Source organism: Cyprinodon tularosa, unplaced genomic scaffold, assembly GCF_016077235.1.
Source record: "Cyprinodon tularosa strain WSP-4 unplaced genomic scaffold, ASM1607723v1 ctg200, whole genome shotgun sequence".
NCBI classification, from domain to species: domain Eukaryota; kingdom Metazoa; phylum Chordata; class Actinopteri; order Cyprinodontiformes; family Cyprinodontidae; genus Cyprinodon; species Cyprinodon tularosa.
Window position 1 is genome coordinate 825,001 of NW_024038735.1, and position 21,977 is coordinate 846,977.

The 21,977-nt window shown below is 38.9% G+C and overlaps 1 protein-coding gene across 1 annotated transcript in view; it reads right to left on the reverse strand.

The window, feature by feature from the left end:
• The window catches only part of reln (reelin), a 177,776-nt gene that overhangs the window by 39,201 nt on the left and 116,598 nt on the right, over positions 1–21,977 (reverse strand). The window contains exons 20-28 of the mRNA XM_038284654.1: positions 12,724–12,960; positions 12,415–12,607; positions 11,638–11,750; positions 7,963–8,100; positions 7,689–7,875; positions 5,596–5,801; positions 5,339–5,510; positions 3,293–3,499; positions 2,960–3,195 (exon numbers count right to left, since the gene is read on the reverse strand). Coding sequence (XP_038140582.1) covers positions 2,960–3,195; positions 3,293–3,499; positions 5,339–5,510; positions 5,596–5,801; positions 7,689–7,875; positions 7,963–8,100; positions 11,638–11,750; positions 12,415–12,607; positions 12,724–12,960 — 1,689 coding nt within the window. The remainder of the gene's footprint in view (positions 1–2,959; positions 3,196–3,292; positions 3,500–5,338; positions 5,511–5,595; positions 5,802–7,688; positions 7,876–7,962; positions 8,101–11,637; positions 11,751–12,414; positions 12,608–12,723; positions 12,961–21,977) is intronic.

The following is a 21,977-nucleotide window of genomic DNA, read 5'->3' on the forward strand; positions in this document are numbered from 1 at the left end:
ACCTAAGTAGTTTTACTTCACTACATTTAAAACCCCCTCACGTTACTGAGTAAAAAAAAATAAAATAAAATACTGATGGTGAAAAAATTTAATGCGGCCGGAAATTTAAACCCCTGTGTTACGGAACCGACACTTAATCGCCATTAAAAAATAGAAGACTTTGACTTTTAACAGCACTTTATTTACACAATTCAAACATATAAACAATTGATGTAAAAACAAGTGTCAGTTAAAATCATTAAATGAGGAGCTTGTTAATAACAGTGGCATCCTGTTGCGTTTTAGTTTGATTTCTGGTATCTTTTGGGCATTTAATTTTGTGTGCATTTTGAAAACTTTAAAATGTAGTTTAAATTTCTTCATTCCTAACATGGTGTTGTCTGTTGGACAGTAGGACTGAAAATTGTTTGCACTTTATGGTACAGGTTGTGACTGTCCTTGTGCTGTGAGGAAGTATGTTCTTTAGTTCAGCTGATCTTTTGCAAGTGTGGATGTCCACTGAAATACGCATTGAAATCGATTAAAACACCTTGTGGTCAATTCGATTCATGACTCATCCTTTTTTGCATTAAATAACTCAAAGTAACTAAGTAACTTTTATTCAAATTACATTTTAAATGAAGTAATTTTGTACTTTTACTTGAGTAAATTTTGAGATGGGTAATTTTACTTTTACTCCAAGTAGAATTTAGGCAAAGTAAAGATACTTTTTCTCAGTTACAGTTTTTTAGTACTACACTACTAAAAGTTACACTTAACTTTGAAGGTTAAATTAACTTAATAATAATATAAACAACCAAGTGTAGGATAAATTTAGACTGGCTTTGTGAAACAGGCGTATCCTATTGGTGTTGATGAACAAGCCCAGGCAAGACCCGACTTTGTTGTCAGTAGGTGGGGTTCAAACACTTGTGTTTCTCTCACTCGTTTTTTTTTTTCTTTTTTTTTTACTTAGTAACTAACCTCTTGCACCCTAAGGGGGTATAAATAAATTTCTGCCTGACAAAAACACACAAAAGTAAATAACTTATAGCCTCAAAGCTATTAGATTTAAGAAGAAACTTTTGGTATGTCTGTAAAGGTAAGATGTCATAGAATGGTTTTCTGGTGTCAGCACCATTGTAGCTTTGACCCTGCCTGAAATATTAGGGACAAAATACAAAATATTTTGCATTTTTTGAACCTCGCCAAAATTTTCTTTGAAATAAACATTGCAAAACACTACCAAAATAGTATTTATAGCACAAAAAAGTAGTACAGACTTTCAAATCTAAATGTTGTGTAAAAATATACCAAATTTGGACTCAATCAGATGAATCATATTTATTTTAGAATGGTATTAGTGAGAAATTTCTTAGGCGGAGAGGCCATTTTGGCACATTTATCCATAAATGTCACCAAACTGTGCCAAATATGTTTTTTAAATCAATACTGGGGGTTTGGTAAAACTACGAGGTCATGTAGCAGCTGGACCCGCCGGTGGGTCCGTAGGGTTCAAGGGGCTAAACCAAACATTGAAAATGTATCGGAGTAAAAGTATGCAATTAAGTTCGTAAATGTAGTGAAGTAAAAGTGAAAGTTCTCAAAAAAATGTATACTCTTGGAAAGTATAAAGTACTCGAAAATATATTTAAGTACAGTATTTTTACTTCGTCACTATACAACACTGTATATATATATATATATATATATATATATATATATATATATACACACTCACCGGCCACTTTATTAGGTACACCTGTCCAACTGCTCGTTAACACTTAATTTCTAAGCAGCCAATCACATGGCGGCAACTCAGTGCATTTAGGCATGTAGACATGGTCAAGACAATCTCCTGCAGTTCAAACCGAGCATCAGTATGGGGAAGAAAGGTGATTTGAGTGACTTTGAACGTGGCATGATTGTTGGTCCCAGAAGGGCTGGTCTGAGTATTTCAGAAACTGCTGATCTACTGGGATTTTCACGCACAACCATCTCTAGGGTTTACAGAGAATGGTCCGAAAAAGAAAAAACATCCAGTGAGCGGCAGTTCTGTGGGCGGAAATGCCTTGTTGATGCCAGAGGTCAAAGGAGAATGGCCAGACTGGTTGGAGCTGATAGAAGGGCAACAGTGACTCAAATAACCACCCGTTACCACCAAGGTGGGCAGAAGAGCATCTCTGAACGCACAGTACGTGGAACTTTGAGGCAGATGGGCTACAGCAGCAGAAGACCACACCGGGTGCCACTCCTTTCAGCTAAGAACAGGAAACTGAGGCTACAATTTGCACAAGCTCATCGAAATTGAACAATAGAAGGTTGGAAAAACGTTGCCTGGTCTGATGAGTCTCGATTTCTGCTGCGACATTCGGATGGTAGGGTCAGAATTTGGCGTCTACAACATGAAAGCATGGATCCATCCTGCCTTGTATCAACGGTTCAGGCTGGTGGTGGTGGTGTCATGGTGTGGGGAATATTTTCTTGGCACTCTTTGGGCCCCTTGGTACCAATTGAGCATCGTTGCAACGCCACAGCCTACCTGAGCATTGTTGCTGACCATGTCCATCCCTTTATGACCACAATGTACCCAACTTCTGATGGCTACTTTCAGCAGGATAATGCGCCATGTCATAAAGCTGGAATCATCTCAGACTGGTTTCTTGAACATGACAATGAGTTCACTGTACTCAAATGGCCTCCACAGTCACCAGATCTCAATCCAATAGAGCATCTTTGGGATGTGGTGGAACGGGAGATTCGCATCATGGATGTGCAGCCGACAAATCTGCGGCAACTGTGTGATGCCATCATGTCAATATGGACCAAACTCCCTGAGGAAAGCTTCCAGCACCTTGTTGAATCTATGCCACGAAGAATTGAGGCAGTTCTGAAGGCAAAAGGGGGTCCAACCCGTTACTAGCATGGGGTACCTAATAAAGTGGCCGGTGAGTGTATACATATCTGTGGCCAGAGTTACCTGGCTGCAACATTCCGCGGTATGACCACTGTGATCCTGGTCCACTGTTCGTAGTCCCCGGTGTTGTAGATGGTGGGTTCTCTCAGCTCACGGCCGCTGCCTTCACAGACGCCTGTTCCTGGGGTTCCAGGGTAACAGCCCTCTCGGACCAGAGCCCATGTTCTGCCTGCATCATGGGAGTATTGCAGCAGGACCGGGGCAGAGGCGCTGAATTCTGATTCACAGCCTATGTTTAACTACAAGGATAAATTAAAATAGTAAAAGATCATCATTGAAAATGTTTATTTTGTGTATTTACTTATACATGATGTTATTGAATAAATTCTCCCCAACCTTAAACTGAAGGGTGTAACCAGGGCGGAGGGCCAGGTCCCTTGTAACAGCCACCCTGTCTCCATCGGAGCGTCCAAACACCATGGCAGAAGGAGTCGGAGCACAGAAACTATTGTTGTTGTCCCTCTCCATGCCTTCATTGCCAAGCATCAACCAAACACTCATCTGATTCAGAGGGTAGTCAAAAGCCGGCTTCTCATAAAAGTTCTGTGGACATAATCACATGATCACTGTTGTGTTTTCTAGTAAAATATATCTGGATCTGGAGAGGATTTCTTCCAAAACAAACAGACATATTTGAATTTGTTACAGCTGTTTGGCTTTTTTTCGCTGGCAGTCTAAGCATACCAAATTTATTTCATGGATATAAAAAGCTAAAACAGAATGCTAGAATTCCACAAAAATTTGTAGACATTACCAATGGGATGCCAGAAAAGTAATAGCTAGGACATAATCTATTTATAATAAATGTGAGTAAAATATATTGGGAATCAAAAGTACTGAATATCTCCTGTGTTAACATTCTTATGCACTGACGCCGTGGAAAAGCTTTTAGGGATGATAAAAATAGGAAATAAATGCATTGCTAAAAAAAATAGAAAAAAAAGCCTAAAAAGTGAAAGAAAAGAAAAACTATTTTGAAACAGAAAGATCTAGATCAATGATGTGATAGAAAACAACAACAAAAATACGTCAGCCGATAACTAAATCATTATTAATTAGTATTTCACACTGGTATATAAACAATTAAACATTAATCCAAATACACTCAAGGCAATGTAGTTCTCATTTTACATCTGAATTGTTTGGTTTTGGAAAAAACACTCAAATAATTAAGTAGTTTCTTTTAAAGTGGGTATACTACAGTATAAATACATATCCATGGGTTTCACATATGCAGGCATATTTGAAGAAGCTTGTTAGGGAAGAATGTTTGGACGCTCGAGGATGGGATTTTTGAGCCCACAGCTGTGCAAGCTCCAAGCATTTTTCTCTGTCCTGTAACGACCTGATCTGGAAAAAACTCTGTTACTTTTTTATTCCTGTTTTTATAGTCCTTTTTTATATGGTTTTACCCAGTTTGAGTTAAGAGTAGTAAATAACTAGCCTTGTGAGACCATCCTGATCTTGCGAGCTTTCAAGGTTTCACTCGCTAATCAGTCTGGAGACTCTCCGTTAAAGAAAATTTGTAGCCGTTCACCAAACGAACGTCCAATCAGCGTTGGCTTTGAGGCGGGTTGAGGTGTGACGCAACGAGAAGCGCAACAGTTCAGTCTAAAGAACATGGCGGCTTCAGCCGATGAAACTAGCGTTAGCGTGGCTCTCGAGCAAGTTTTATCGGAATTACAGAGTATTTCTTCACTGAAAGAAGAGCAAAACACTGCTCTGGAAGCTTCGGTTTTGGCAAGAGTTGGATCTATCAATTGGCTCTTCTTCGTCGTCGCTCTGTTAGTACGTCATATGCTTTGTTGATCTGATTGGTTTATTTGGCCCGTCTATCGCCAACATAGGCCTATCAGCTAACCGGTATTTTCGCCCCTTCCCAAAATTACTTCAACGGAAGGTTTCCAGATGGAACATGTTCCTCTTGTTCGAACTGATAAAGGAAAGAAAGCATTCAGTGTGTTGGCTCCTACGGCGTGGAATCCGCTCCAGTCTGAGCTCAAGATGTCAGACAATATTTCATTGGACTTATTTCGAGCGGTTCTTAAAGATAGACAACAAGCTTCTTTGAAACAGTGTCACTGCTTTTAAATAGTTTTTATTGTTTTATATTTGCGCATATGTATTCATTGGTTTCATTTTTGTAACCAGGTTGCAGTGTATTGTAGATCTCTGCCCAGGTCCCCCTTGAAAATGAGATCCAGATCTCAACGGGGTTTACCTGGTTAAATAAAGAAATGTATCTTGTATTTATCTTTTTCATTGAACATGATTGAAATAAGAAAAGAAAATACATTCCTGAGTCCTGAGAATTAACCAAACCTTGTTCGCATTGCTAGAGCAGATATAACAAAATAGGTTGATCAAATGTTAGAACCTGACCTGCGGCAGAGTTGGATTGGCCATTGGGATAATGTGTTTCTCTCTCTCAGACAAAATGATGACGTCATCGATTGCCCATTGGTCGTACCCTTCCCCAGAATGAAGAGGCTGCCACCAGCGAAACCGGGTGGAGGGTGTTTTAGAAGCAAGGGGAAGTTCGTAATGCACAAATCTGCAAAATGAGTAAGAGGACAATTATTTTGGAACATCTAACACTAAACAGCTGAGTTAAATTTCTTTGGTTATTTCTGTCTCGCCGAGGTTTGGTGAAGTCTGTGAAGTACATCTCAGCGATGAGACCCCAGCTGATTCCTCCATCGTTGCTGTACTGCAGAAGGACTCCTTCCTCCCTGCTGTCTGCCTGGTTGCACTCTGCCCAGTCTCCTCCAACCCGTAGGTAGAACTGAACAAACTCTGCCCATTCTGTATCCAAATCCCAGCTCACCAGCTGCCTCAGCCCAGCCTGACAATAACGTGCAAATAGTCAGATTTATTCAGGTTACCTTACATAAACTTGTGAGTTTCAAATAGAAATCCGGACATGACAATCATCACAATTAATGGTAAGGCATTCTTCTCAGAGGGAAATGAGATAAATGTCCTGAAGCCAGTTGTTAAGAGACTACATGTTTTTGTAGGTGTTGGAACCAACAGCCAAATAGTTGATACGTTTCAGAAGAGCTTAGAAACCATTATGGCTTAAGTCAATCACGAACCCAAAGATGTTGAAACAGTTGCTTACCTGACCACAGTAAGTTTGGTTTAACAGATCAGACTGAGGAGAACTGGTTAATCCAGGTCCAGAGGGTTAAAAAAACCTGCTTAGTTTTCCTTTATTAGGTGCACTTCACCAGGTGATTAGTCCATGTTTATGTTGTGGATCTGGAAATGCAAATGCTTAGAACTAATCGGATTTTTACTCTGTAGACCTGGATTGTCCACCTCTGCTGCTGACCGAGAAAAATACTCGATTGGATTAGTATGTGTGCTTCTTTGAACATTAGATAGAAAAAAAAGCCAAAAGTGAATTTAAGATCCTGTATTTTGGAATTCCCCAAAGATATTGAAGACTATAGTAATCTGAATAAAGAAGAATCGGAGGCAGATCTTTTAGTTATCAGGTTCCTCTCCTGTGGAACCAACTACCAGTTTTAGTCCGTGAGGCAGACACCCTGTCATCTTTTAGAGGTAGACTTAAAACTTATAGCTAAGCTATCTCTTTAGTTATGCTTCTATAGGCTTAGACTGCTAGAGGACATAGGGACCCCTTTTTCATCATTCTGCTTCATTCTATCTCTATTCTCCCACTCTGCAGAATCTGTTAGTTCAATCTCTAACGTTCTGCTCTCTCTGCTTTTTCTCATAGTAGCTTCATCTGGTCTGTTCCTGTTTGGCTGTGACTCCATCCTGGAGAGAAATATCAGCTGTGCTGCTGCCATCAACGCCTTTGTTTATAGATGTTGGAGATCAGCCTGTTTTTCAGTGTAGCCCTTTTTCTCTGACTGTGACTAACAGGATGTGCACTTTTTGTCTTCTGACGTAGGGGCTGGCTCGGAGCTTGTCTGCCTGGCTGTGTCTTCCTGGACGGGGCCGCCTATGAGCTGGTTGACAAGTTCCTTTTGTATCTCTGCTTATTCTCTGTCTGCTTCTGTTTCCTTGAATCCCAGTCGGACTTGACAGATGGCCGCTTACGCTGACTCTGGTTCTGCTGGAGGTTTCTTCCTGTTAAAAGGGAATTTTTCCTCTCTACTGTCACTACAAGCATGCTAAGTGTGAGGGATTGCCTTTGAGTCAATGAGTCGATGCAATCAACTGGTTTTCCTTACATAGAAAACTTTGAATCAATTTGACTGGATGATCTTGTTGAATTGTAAAGTACCTTGAGATGACATGTGTTGTGAATTGGCGCTATATAAATAAACAGAACTGAAATGAATAGAAACCTTATCATTAATCCATAATTGTGAATTTGTTATCAGTACTGAAACTAAAAACATCCTGTATGGCACTAATAAAATAATGCAGCTGCAGCTAGGAAGCCTGATTTACAATCTACTAAAAGCAGTGTTAACAGCTGTGTAATCACCTTAAAGTGGTGCACATCCCCTATCCAATCAGATTCATAAACTCTATAGAGATTTATTTTATGAGAAAATCATGAGAGTTCAGAGACCAGTGGATCTTGGCAAAGAAGACTGGACAGCAATCAGACAATGCCTGCGTTAGCCAAGATTGGACAGTTATCCAAATCTATTAAATTTAATCACATAAATTTACAACATGTTCCATCTTGATCTATATTTTGTCTTGAAACGATAAAGCATAAAAACAATATTTCTCATTTGTTTACCTTGCTGAAGTAGAGGGATGATCCAGATGAGACAACCCCACAGCCCATGTCAGCTGCCACCACCTCTCCACCAATCACCTCCTGCCACGTGGCTAGTAGTGCGTCTTGGGACTCAAAGTCTGAGAGGACACTTGAGGAGAGTGGGGACGATGGCTGGCAGTCCTGTCCGGAGAACCCGTCATCACACCTGCACAAGACAAGAGACTGACTTTGATCCAGCTGTACATTTAAATTTCATCCAACATACATTTACAATTCAGGCGGAAGGACTAGCCTGCAATGTCCGTGGTCGCACCACCCATGTCCATGGCACATGTTGGGACACTGCTGGCCGATGTAGATGTCATCCAGGGCCCATTCGTCTTGCTCTCCATAGTAATTCTGGATCCATCTGAATCGGGTGGCACTCGACCTGAGATTAGAATTTATATAAAAAAAAAAACATTACCTCAAATCTAAAAACAAAATCTAGTCATAAATAATATGATAGATTTGCCTTGTTATTTGCCAAAATCACCCAGACTGTGTTTACTTGGAGATAAAAGTGAGGTACTATTGTTAAACAGACATGCTTTTAGAGCGTTGAGCACTGCACTGGTCACATGTGCCCGACTTATTTTAAAGTTATGGAAGGACCTAACCTGACTCCGCCAGATGGATTTGCTCTGCATATCCATCTGGAAACCTTCCGTTGAAGTAATTTTTGGAAGGGGCGAAAATACTGGTTAGCTGATTGGCCTATGTTGGTGATAGACTGGCCAAATAAACCAATCAGATCAACGAAGCATATGACGTACTAACAGAGCGACGACGAAAACACAACCACAAGCCAGGCTACTCTTGCCGAAACCAGTAGGGAGAAGAGCAAAAACATCTTTTCCTCTGAGAAAAGCCTCCAGAGCAGTGTTTTGCTCTGTAATTCCGATAAAACTTGCTCGATAGCCACGCTAACGCTAGTTTCATCGGCTGAAGCCGCCATGTTCTTTAGACTGAACTGTCGCGCTTCTCGTTGCGTCACACCTCAACCCGCCTCAAAGCCAACGCTGATTGGACGTTCGTTTGGTGAACGGCTCCAAATTTTCTTTAACGGAGAGTCTCCAGACTGATCTGCGAGTGACACCTTGAAAGCTCGCGAGATCAGGATGGTCTCACGAGGCTAGGAAGGATCCCCATACCCCAACAATTAGAATGTGGACTAAGAAAATGACTGAAATTGTTGCTTGGGAAGAATACATTCTAATAATGAAGCAGCCATGCAACAATGGGACAGTTTTTGCACATTTATGTCTACAAATTGATTTGGACTTTAAGGCAGCAAACCACGATTTGCACTAAACCTCACTGTTTTATTCTGTTATTTTTATTGTAATGTTTTTTTTTTTTTTTATGTTTTAAAAATTGAAAAAATCAATAAAAACTTGAATTACAAAAAAAAAAAATAATAATATGCTAGATTTCATAATTCTTAATCTTCAAAGGAAAGATATATGTTAAATAGTGTGGTATAAATATGGAATATACGAGGTATATGGCTCTGCTGCTTTATAGATCCACATCAGATTGTCTGGTGTTCATTCAACCTGCACACAGCTGTTTTATTACCAATCAGTGCCATGACCTTCTGACATGTCATCCTGTTCTGCAAGAGATCCGAGCAGTTATTTAGGAGTTAGGGTGGCGGAATGACATGGCGCTTGAGGTCACGGTGTTAAGAGGGGAAGGTTTATATGAATATTTGAGCTGATATATGTGTGAGCTACGGCTGTCACAGAACATTATTTATAGCATTAGGTGCTGTAAAACTGGGAGCTAAAGGACAATTTATCCTCCGAACCAAAGAATACATTTTATGATCATGCCGCAGCTCTTTGCACTTTTTCTTTGCGATCTAGTTAACGATTCTATGAGCAGCAAGTTTGGCCACAGATTAAGTAGTATTAAGGTCTGGCGGTTAACTCTGTCATTCTAAGACATTATGTGTTTTTATTATTATTTTCAAATATTTCAAATATATACATTTTTTTTTAAATATCCATTACTGTAAAAATGTCTATAGCTGTATATTGTTTATTTATTTTGAAGGTGCACAATATTTATTGTTAAAACACTTTACAGTACAGTATTTTATTGTATGTTATTTTTATAAATTTTGTGTGACCATATTTTTTTCTTTAATCTTTTCATTGTGGGACAATAAAGGGATTTTTTAGTTTATTGTATTCTATTCTGTTCTATTTTTTCATCTGAAAAAAATAATGCAACCATTTTTGGCATTTACTTAATCATATTTAGATACTTCACATGTAGAGTGTTGATTTTATGTGTACACATGCATATTTTTATCCTGTGCGGGCAGTGCTTTTATTTTATCTTATTTACTTTTATTTATTTTAGTTATTTTATCTTTTTGTGCAGCACTTTGGAAACCTTGTGTTTATTTAAACCGTGCGATATAAATAAAGTGGATTGGATTGGATTGGATTGGACTTTAACACAATTGTTTTATATTAGCAAGGTAAGACATAAAACAGTTGTGTTAGAGTAACTGAATATGACTGAGTAAATGCCAAAAGCGGTTGCATTATATTTTTCAGTTGGCAGCAAATTCACGGTTGATCTATTGGAAAGTGAACTAGTGACCCAGACTCAGGTTTTTTTGCTGTCTGTAATCTAAGGTCCTGGAGACTGGTTTGTATACGACGTTGAAACAGCGGCGCTCCGACTACATGTTGCTCTGAGAGCTGTTGGAACTGACTCCTTGGTTGGTGTCAAAAGTTAGATTGCCACTGATTTAAGTCAGGTTATCAGCCTATTAGGGTTGTCAAAAGTATCGATACTCAAAAAAGCATTGATACTGAAACGTTGTATCCGGATACAATACTCATTTCTAAAAGTATCAATACAGTGCCACCACCAGTGGCACCTAAACAGTCATTCATCTAAAGTAGAGAATAGAGGACAATGCACTTTCAGAACACTGTGTGATTGAATAATTCTCTGCACTTTTCAGTTTCAGACTTTTTTTTTGCGACAGGTGCAGCTGCTGAGAATTATTTTTGTTTCTTAACTGGTTTGGCTAGTGTCATTGTTAGGTGTGCAAAGCATAGCCAAGGAAGGAACACTTAATTTTAATTTTGTAAGTTTTTTATCAAGCTTGCTTAATATTGTGCACAGCATACAACCTCAAAATATTGTTCTTATTGTTTATTGTATTTATTTATTTATTGTATTTTAATTATTAATCAAAATATTTCTGTTGAAATTTGGAGTTTTTATTCTTGTGGTATCGAAAATGGTATCGAGTATCGAATATTTTCCTTAGTATCGGTATCGAGTTGAAAAGTTTAGTATCGTGGCAACCCTACAGCCTATGGGAGCAAAATACATATATATGCACCCAGTTTGCATTTTTTTTCAGTAGAATCTACCAAATCAACTTTCTTCCAGGTCACATCTGGACCTTACTGTATTTTGTTGAAAAACAGATTAGCAAAACTACATATAATACATATTGAAAGTTCAACTTTGTGGTTTTTATTGTAAAAGTTCAAGGGATATAAATATTTTAATGTGAATAAGTATTTGGGGTTTCCTTTCTGTTGTATCAGGTTGTAATATACCCCTTTTACCTTTATCGGACTAATGTACCTGTTTCTCTTTAAAATAATAAAAAAGTTTATAAAAAAAAAAGTATTTGGAGTAGATATAGGATGATTGTGCATTTTTATTAAGACCTGCAGCCACTGATAGCAGAAAATGCAAATCTTTTCATTCTCTGTAGTTTCTTGTTTCTGTAATTGACCTGACTGGTTTCAAAGCTCCCTATGCTTTTTATTCACACACACAAAACACAAAAACAAAAAGAAAAACATGGCAAAATCAAGATCAGAGAACGTTTAATCCCAAAGGGCAGCGAGTCTTTTCCTCTGTTTTTGTGAATAGTACTTACCACGTCTTCTGAGGCAAAGAAAGCGTAACACGTCTCCAGTCTTTGAACTCTGAGGGATGGTAAACACTGGGAGCTGTAAACTCCGAACAGCTCGGCATGCCAGGTAGACAGGCCTAAGAAAAACAAAGTACATTTTTAGATTTGTTTGATATATTTACCAGAGGGGTTATATTGGCACACTGAGAATTTCTGAAACATTCTCAAAAACAGCATCATGCATAAAAGGTTTCCTACAGTCTTATATGGGAATAAAAGGTTCTTGCTGAATTACAGTATAGTTGACCTTGAGCACTGAAAGATCAGCATGGATTAACTCAACAAAGCACTTAGTGAGTTACAATCTGTACTTGCAAGATGAATAGATCTTCATGCAGACAAGAGAATGAAAGCCAGTGATGAAGAAGAGAGAGTCATTATGGTCTGTTAAGTTCCAAAAGCAATAAAAAATATCACAGCAGATACTTTTGCCCTCTTTGAATATTTATGTGGCCGTTATAATTACAAAAAATCCTCGTTGAATCCTGGGAAGATAATCTGCCGGCCCATTCAAGTACAGCTATGTATTTGCTGATAGCAAAGTGATTAAAACTAATTGTGATGATTTGTCATTTAAAACAAAATGCCAATTAGGCTCATTATTTACATATTATCTCTGGTGCTGTAATGAAAAAAAAAAAAATCAATATTCATAATCATGAATAAATTATTTCTATCCCTTTCTCTATGCAGTGTGATGGTGGGAAGTTCTTGGTAGTGTGATGGTAAATAAGCACTTACCTCCTTGACCAGGTGCCAGGTGAGGCCGTGATTGGTGGAGAACTCCAGACGGACCTGGGTGTCGATGTGAGGTGACGGCTCACGGCCACAACCCATCACCAAGGAGAACTGCAGACTGTAGGAGGCGCCGATTTGCATTGACTGTGTTTCCACATAACGGATGCTAAAGCCAGGACTAGGCTCGCCGGAGAAACTGAAAAATTATACAAACAAACAGGGAAAATGAGAATGCGAATCAGCATTTTAATATTGTTGAACACTATTTCCATATAATAGTGTAAGTTTGGTGTGTATGAGAATACTAGATACCTGAGAGTCCAGTCATGCTGGCAGTACGGCTGCACATTGCCAAGATAAAAGCCCAGACTCTGAGTGACATCAAGCACGTTGCTGAAGTCAAGACTGATGGTGTTGAACAGAACAGAGGTCATGCTGATTTCATCCAAAGCCCAAACATCGTGGCCACGTCCCGAATGGTATGGCTGCCACCAGCGGAACTGCACCCCAAACTTACGAGCACCAGATGGAAGCTCGACTGACACAATCCTGAAGGAGGGAGGAAAATCACAACTTTGAAGTATAATGTTATTAAAACAGTCGATGAATGTCAGTAATTACGACATCATATCCTCTGCAATTCATTAGTTCTTCCATACTGTTGCGGCTACTCTTGCTTCAAAAAAGTTTCCAAAAAAATCAAAAATTGCCAGAGTAGTCTTAGGAGGAGGTTTTTCGACTCACAAAACAAAAAGCACTCGTGGAGAATTTTCTTGTTTCAAAATAAGGGTGTTTTCTTTACTAATAAAAAATAACAGAAATATTCTCAGAGTTGACTTACAAAAATTCAAATATAAAGTTAAGTGATGTGTGTGAAAAAACTGTTGCACTCCTCACTCCTTCAAACAAACAATCAGCTCCACCTCATCAGCTGCTTCTACTTGTTAATCTCAGCAGGAGGCGGACTGACAAGGAGGAGGGTCAAAGCAAAACAAATACATAAACAAATAAACAATAACTCTACCATTCACATAACCTTAGCTCTTTAACATTAATAATTTTGCAAAAGATAAATGAATCTAATTCTTAATAGGCTCCAACATCCCGGCCCCTAATTGTTAGCCTTAGCAAAATAACAATTACAAAAATAATATTCACAGGAGCCTAACATCTAGCAAAAACATTACATAAACTTCATTCTTTTGTCCATAAATGTTACCTAGAGCTTCTCAACATTTCTAATGCTTAAAGCAGTCCATAGAAAGTCTTATTTCATCCAGCTGCCTCCATTAAAAGACAGAGCTTATCTATTGGTCGCTGGATGACTTTGGCTTTGGTTTTAACCAAAACGCTTCTAACAAAACCTTTGGCATCTGGAAAAATCCTTATCACACGACCCATTGTCCATGCGCTCCTTGGTGCTGAGTTATCCACAATAACAACCAGATCTCCAGGGCTGAAGTTCCTCCTTTTGCTGTTCCACTTGCTTCGTTCTTGCATAAGTGGAAGATACTCCCTTGTCCAACGTCTCCAGAAAAGATCTGCAAGATACTGTGATTGTCTCCATCTTCTTCTTGAATATTGATCTGTTTTCTCAAAGACTCCTGGTGGTAAGGTTGCTTTTCCTTTCAGCTGGAGTAAATGGTTTGGTGTTAGTGGTTCTAAATCATTAGGGTCATTCGACACTGAAGTTATTGGCCTGTCATTTAGGATGGCTTCCACTTCACATAGTGCTGTTGACAGGGTTTCATCATCCAGTGTTTGTTCCTTAAGGACAGATGTGAGGGTCTTCTTGATTAGACGTATTAGTCTTTCCCAGACTCCACCATGGTGAGCCCCAAAAGGTGGGTTAAAAATCCATTTTATTCCCTCTACTAAAAGGGTCTTTTGGATTTTCTGATGATTTAGCTCTTTTAATGCTTCTTGTAATTCCTTTTGTGCTCCCACAAAGTTTGTCCCACAGTCTGTTCTGATGCTCATCACTGATCCTCTTCTGCAGATGAATCTGCGTATAGCATTTATGCATGAATCTGTTGTTAAGAAGTTTGCCATCTCTAGGTGGACAGCTCGACTCACCAGACAGGTGAATATGACGCCCCATCGTTTCACCTGAGCTCGTCCCCTTTTTACTTCAATAGGACCAAAGTAGTCAATGCCAACATGACTGAAAGGAGGTAGGTCTGGAAATAAACGGTCCTCAGGAAGGTCTGACATCTTCTGTTCACCAGGTTTTGCCTGCATGCGTCTACAGAATACACAGCTCTTGATGATTTTTCTGGCTAAGGAGTTTGCATGAGGGAGCCAGAATTTCTGCCTTAGCTTGGAGAGCATGTGGCTCCTTCCTGAATGTCCAACTTGGTGATGAATTTGTTGTAGGATGAGGTTAGATAAATGTGAACCTTTAGGTAGAATGATCGGGTTTTTCTGGTGGAATGGCATTGCGCTTTTGTTTATCCTACCACCAACTCTCAAGATGCCACCATCGAGCATCGGATCCAGTTTGAGGATGGTACTTCTTGATCTGAGAGGTTTGCCTTGTTCCAAGCAAGTAAATTCACAGGGAAAGTAGCGTTTTTGTTCAAAACAAATGATTGCTTTCTCTGCATTCTGCATGTCCTCCACTGATAAGTATTGCGTCTCGTGTTGATTTTCCAACTTTTTCATCACTTCTGAAGACAGGTGAGTTTGACTTTCTTTGCTGGCTTAGCAGTAGAAGATGTCTTTTAACCTTTAATACCCAGGCTACAGACTTCTGAAGTCGGTTCCATGATGAATGATACTTTATCATCTTGCATATTGGATGTTGATCCTCCATTATCACACTGTTAACTGTGATCTCCTTTCTCACTTCTGGATCGTTCGCTGGTATTTCTTTCAGACCTTCTGTGTGTTTCGGCCATGTTCCTTTTTCTCTGCTGAGATATTCAGGACCAGTCAGCCATTTTGATCTTAAGAAAGATTCTACATATAGCCCTCTTGATGCGTCGTCGGCTGGGTTGACTTTTGAACTTATGTATCTCCACTGGCTGGTGTGGGAGAGGTCATGGATTACAGCAATCCTGTTGGATACAAAAGTGTGAAATCTTTTAGTTTGATTGTGAATATATTTCAAGACAGAGGTACTATCTGTCCAGAAAGTTGAATCAGAAAGTGGTAAATGCAGCTCCTTCTTTAGCATTCGATCCACCTTAACAGCCAATGTTGCTGCTGTTAGTTCCAGTCTGGGTATGGTCATCTGCTTTAGAGGTGCCACTCTAGCTTTTCCAAATATAAAGCAGATATGGATTTGACCTTGGTGATTTGTTAATCTGAGGTAGCTTACTGTACCATAGCCTGACTCACTTGCATCACAAAAGTGATGCAGTTCAGCAGTTTCCACGGGATCAAAGTTTTCAGGCTTCATGCATCTTGCAACTTGAAAGTCATGTAGCAGATTTAACTCCTTGAGCCATCTTTGCCAAGGCTTTGCAAATTCCTGGGGAATGACATTATCCCATCCATACTTGGATTTGCAGAGTTCCTGAAGTAACTGTTTGGCTTTCAAGATGAAAGGAGAAAGGAATCCTAATGGGTCGTATACTGAACTCACTGTGGAGAGTATACCTCTTCTGGTAGCAGGTCGACTCCTGATGGTGACTTTAAAGCTGAAGGTATCACTGAGAGTATCCCAGTGGAGTCCAAGTGCAGACTCAACTGTTATTTGTTCTTTCAGCTTTTCTTTATCCAGATCTAGTTCCTTGAATGCTCCAGCTCTGTGATGTTCAGGGATGCTTGCCAGCACTTCATTGCTGTTGCTGACCCATTTTGTTAATGTAAAACCTCCCTCACTGCAAATTTTGGTGAGATCTGTGACAAGCTTCATTGCCTGGTTCACTGTTGCCACTGATCGGAGGCAATCATCTACATAAAAGTTACTTTTAATGGTTTTGATAATTTCATCAGAATAATGTTTCTGGTTGTCAGCAGCAGTTTGACGCAGAGCAAAATTAGCAATGCTTGGGGATGATACAGAGCCAAAGAGGTGAACTTTCATCCTGTAAACCTCAAGAGGTTTGTTAATGTTACCTTCTGGCCACCACAGAAACCTCAGCAAATCTCTGTCATTTTCATCAACAAAGACTTGATAAAACATTGCTTCAATGTCTGCCATTACTGCAATGGGTTCTTGGCGAAACCTTAACAATACCCCAATAAGGGTGTTTGTTAAATCAGGGCCTTGGAGGAGCTCCTTGTTCAGAGAGGTTCCTTGAAATGAGGATGTACAGTCAAACACCACCCTCAGTTTGTGCTTTCGCTTATGGTAAACACCATGATGTGGAATGTACCAGACATGTCCATCCTTCCTGCAAAGTTGCTCAAATGGAACCTTTTCTGCATAGCCCTTTTTCAAAATGTCCTCCATGAAGGATGTGTATTCTTCTGTGTACAACTTATCCTTCTTAAATTTTTTCATAAGGTGCAGTGTGCGTTCCTTAACCATTTTATAGTTATCAGGCATAACTTTATCTTTGTTTCTAAAAGGAAGTGGTAGGTGGTAGTGTCCATCTTTCATATACAATGAGCCAGAAGCAATCTCCATAAAACGCTTATCCTCAACAGACATCTCATTTTTCTCTTCATACAGGTTCTCAGAGAAATCCTGGTTATATTGTCTGATGAGCATATCCTTCAATTCAGTAACAGAAATTCTGTTACTGGACACTGCAATAGGCCCATCATATTCTGTGGTACTATCAACACCAAGTGGTCCAGTTACCACCCATCCAAGTACCGTTTCCACTGCATACGGTCCATTATCATGACTGTTTATTATTTTCCATGGCTCTAATGCTCGAGGAACATCAGTTCCAATGAGGAGTTCAATGTCTGCCTCGATTTTCTTTAAAGGGACACTCCTGAGATGAGGCCACATCTCCAGGTCAGCTTGTGTGATGATGTTTTCTTTTGAGACAGGTATTTTATCCTGTGTGTAAACTTTCGGCAGGTCCAAGTATGTGCAGCCATCAATACCTCCCACCTCTAGTCCTCTAACCTCGTAGGTTCCTGCAGGCTTTTCCTGTCCCATTGTTCGCAGAAGTATCTCTGTTTTGCGTCCTTTCAAATTTAGCCGGTTCATCAATCTTTCAGTACAAAACGTTGCCGTGCTGCCTGGGTCAAGGAAAGCATAGGTTTGAATATATTTGTCCCCTTTTGCCACCTTAACACGGACAGGCACAATGGCTAGTGCACAATCTTTCCCGGCCCCGTTTACATCACCTGCTGAAACAAGAGCACTACTTATGGGAGTTTCTTCAATCTCCGTTTGACTGTCCTGCTTTGAAACGTTTACACTTTTAATATGGAGTACTGTTGGATGTTTCATTTGACAAACTTGGCATGTTAGTCTCCTCTTACAATTTTTGCTTAAATGACCTTTAAGTAGGCAACCAAAGCAATATCCGTGACTTCTCAAAAATTCAACTTTACAATCATGCGACTCTGCTTTAAAACGCAGACAGTCAGCTAAGTTGTGTTTTCCCGGGCAGAATCCACAGTGAGAGATATTGGCAATGGGTGTGGATTCTGGAGGTGGTGGAGACAAAACGGATTGCTTTATAGCGCATCCTGTTTTCTCTGTAACTATTGATGTTGCAAAGCTACTGTTCTTACCTCTCATTGATTTTAGTTCACCTTTGCCTCTTGGGAATGTTTTTTTGGTTGTTGTTTGGTCTTGAAGGTCTCCAAACAAAGGATCCAAAAGCATGTTAGCATGGTTTTCCACAAACTTGACAAGATCTTTAAATCTGACTCTCCTGCCAGTTTTCTGTTGTATTTCATAAGCTGTGGTTCGCCATCTTTCTCGCAGTTTGTAAGGTAGTTTGGATGCTAACAGCCTTAAGTTTGATGGGATTTCAAGTTCCTCTAAGTACTGTAAATCTTGCATTGCATTACAACATCCTCTCAAATACATTGCATATGCATACAGCATCTTTCCATCCTCAGCTTTAATTGCTGGCCAGTTCAAGGCTTTATCCAAATAAGCTCCAGAAACTTTCATCTCATTTCCAAAATGTTCCTTTAATAGTTGTTTAGCTTCCCTGTAGCCTTTACTTCCTTCCATATGTAAGCAACTGCGAACTAAATCTCTTGGCAAACCAGATGTAAATTGTTCTAGATAATACAGTCTGTCTTTATTATTTTTAGTCTTGTCTTCGATTAATTGTTCAAATGCATGAATAAAAGACTGGTATTCTAATGAGTTACCATCAAACACAGAAATATTTCTTGGAGGTAACAAAGACAGATTTTGCTGGCTGACAATGAGTTCTGCTATGTCATTTTGTCTTTGAATAACAACATTCAAATTTTCATTATCAGCAGTAACAGCCACCTCTGGGTAATCTTGTGCAGTTTCAGATGCGTTATGATCATAAATTGCAGCTTCAGTTTCACTTTCAGTGGGATTCCTATTTTGGGGTTTATTCTCTGCTGTCCTTAATCTACTGGGAGACGATTTACATCTCTCCAAAATGGTCCGTTGAAGTGGAGTCTTTGGTATAGCACCTAAATGCATAAATTCCACATTGCCCTCTATCGAATGTGGTTCTTGATGAGAGCTATAATATTCATTCATGCCGTCACCTAAAGACGGTTCCTGGTCCACCTCAACACTTTGCAAGGTCTTTATTTTAGCATTTGATGCTGCAAGATCAGCTTCTAGCTCAATTTGCTCCATCTTTAACTTTAATTTTGCTTCCTCCATTTGTAAAGCATGTTTTTCTTTCAAGGCAGCAACTCGTGCCAGTGCAGCAGCCTGTTCTGCTTTGGCCTTTTTTAACTCTGAAGAGACTGAGGAAGATCTGGATGTGGAAGAAGATGACTTTGATTTCTTTGATACATTAGATATGCTGTCTGATGGTTTGATTGTTGATTGTACAATGTCTTTTTTCCATGTTTCGACATCTTTCAAAAAATAGTTTAAGTTAGTTATTCGAGGCTCAAACCAGTCATTATAATCATTTTCCTTTTCGTCCTCTGATAAGAGCTCTTGAACCAACCTATGAGCATTTTTAAACTCATCCACGGCTTCCTTAAATGCTTGTACTAAATCATTGACTTCATCAATATTTCCTGCATCCGTCATCAAAGCCTTTATTTCATTAATCTTTCTAGTGCAGGCTCCCAATCTGCCTCTGCGCGAAAGGACGCGCTCTTTTAACATGTTCTCAGACGCAGGCGTGGATTTTAGGGTCCAACATTGTTAATGACCACGCCGATCTTTTCACTTTCAAGTAAGTTCATCAATAAGCATCCTTCTTTGAAATCAACAGCTTTGCTTTCTGTAGTTATCGATCATTCTTTGTAGCGCAGCGGCGCCTTCATTCATAAACTCAGTCAGCTGATTGTACTCACGGCCCGCTGGCTGCTTTCTTTGCGCATCAGAGCGTGATCGGCTGGTGGCTCCCGACTTTAGGCTCTTCTTCAAGTCATCAGTGAAGTTTTTTCACTTGTTGCGGCTAATCTTGCTTCAAAAAAGTTTCCAAAAAAATCAAAAATTGCCAGAGTAGTCTTAGGAGGAGGTTTTTCGACTCACAAAACAAAAAGCACTCGTGGAGAATTTTCTTGTTTCAAAATAAGGGTGTTTTCTTTACTAATAAAAAATAACAGAAATATTTTCAGAGTTGACTAACAAAAATTCAAATATAAAGTTAAGTGATGTGTGTGAAAAAACTGTTGCACTCCTCACTCCTTCAAACAAACAATCAGCTCCACCTCATCAGCTGCTTCTACTTGTTAATCTCAGCAGGAGGCGGACTGACAAGGAGGAGGGTCAAAGCAAAACAAATACATAAACAAATAAACAATAACTCTACCATTCACATAACCTTAGCTCTTTAACATTAATAATTTTGCAAAAGATAAATGAATCTAATTCTTAATAGGCTCCAACACATACATATTTGTATTTTTTTTTGTATTTTATATACTCTAATAATCCCAGAGGGAAATTACTTCTCTGCATTTAACCCATCCCCTTGGGGAGCAGTGGGCTGCCATTGTGAGGCGCCCGGGGAGCAGTGTGGGGTTAAGGGTCTTGCTCAGGGACCCAGAGTGGCAGTCTGGATTCAAAGCCCAATGCCCTAACCACTAGGCCGCCACTCCCTACATAGTTATTGCATAGAGGTTTGGGGTAATACGCATAAAAGTAATCTAGATTTATTTAGCAAAATATCAAACAAGACTCCTGGCAATATACACTGCAAAAAATGGAAATCTGTATGAGTTATTTTTGCTTAAATTCAGTGAATTTTGTCTTGACTTGAGGAGATAAGTGAGACACCTTGCCAATGGAACAAGACAATTTACATTTAAAATAAGAAAAAAACAATTGCTTTGTCTTATTTCAAGTGAATATTATCTAATTGTCTTATTTTAGGAGTAGAAATACTCATTCCATTGGCAAATCGTCTTATTTACCTACCAAAATTAAGGGTAAATTCACTTATTTTAAGAAATGTTGTACTTATTTCTAGATGGTTTTTGCAGTGTAAAAACATATATTTAACAGTACACTGGAAAAACGATCTAGAAACAAGTAAAAAAAGTCTTAAACTAAGTTTATTTACCCTTAATTTGAGTAGGTAAATGAGATAGTTTGCCAATGGAATGAGTATATTTACTCTTAAAATAAGATAATTAGATAATATGCACTTGAAATAAGACATTGCAATTGTGTTTTCTTATTTTAAGTGTAAAATTGTCTTGTTCCATTGGCAAACTGTCTCTTTTACCTCATTAATTCAAGAACAAATGCACTTTTTTTAAGATAACATTACTTTTCTAGATTTTGATTTTTTCCAGTGTAGAGAAGAGAATTATAATTTGAAAGGAGAATTTGTGTTGAGAAGATGTGGCGTTCACACCCCACTTAAAAGTCTGGAGCACAGCCAAGCAGGAGTTATGTTGTGGAATGAGTTATATATGGTAATAAAAAGAAAGAAATTTAAAAAGCATGTATAAACATGTTATCTTTAAGAAATATGCATGTGACCCAAACATTTAAACGTGACAATTTGCAAAACTTTCAATATGTACAACTAGATATCTTCTTTTTTTCTGTACAACTGCTTGCAAAATAAGACACTCTGTGTTGGTTTAACTGCGCTTTGATTTGTAATGTCTCCTTTTAACAAAAGTCCTTATACTGTATGTTACATGACATGAATATTGTTATTGGGGGTAGGTTCTTACAAGTTCTTGAAATTCTACCTACCCCTTTTGAACTCTACTAAACTGTCTTAATATCTCAATGTGAATCTTGCTTGTATTGTTGCTCAAAAGAATTAATAATTTTTAAAAAATTCTGTGGGAAATAGCACTTTTTCATCCTTTATCAAGTCTGAAGCCCCCAAGGCAATTCACGTCACAGTTTACTGTAACTCAATTCAACTCTGATATTCTTGCACTTTCCCTACAAGCTTTGTGGAAAGATAAGCAGCAGATTAAAAGAAAGAACAAATGGAGAGAAAAAAAAAGAGAAGAAACTGGACTCTGAGGTTAATTAGAAGTCCTACATATTTCTGGAA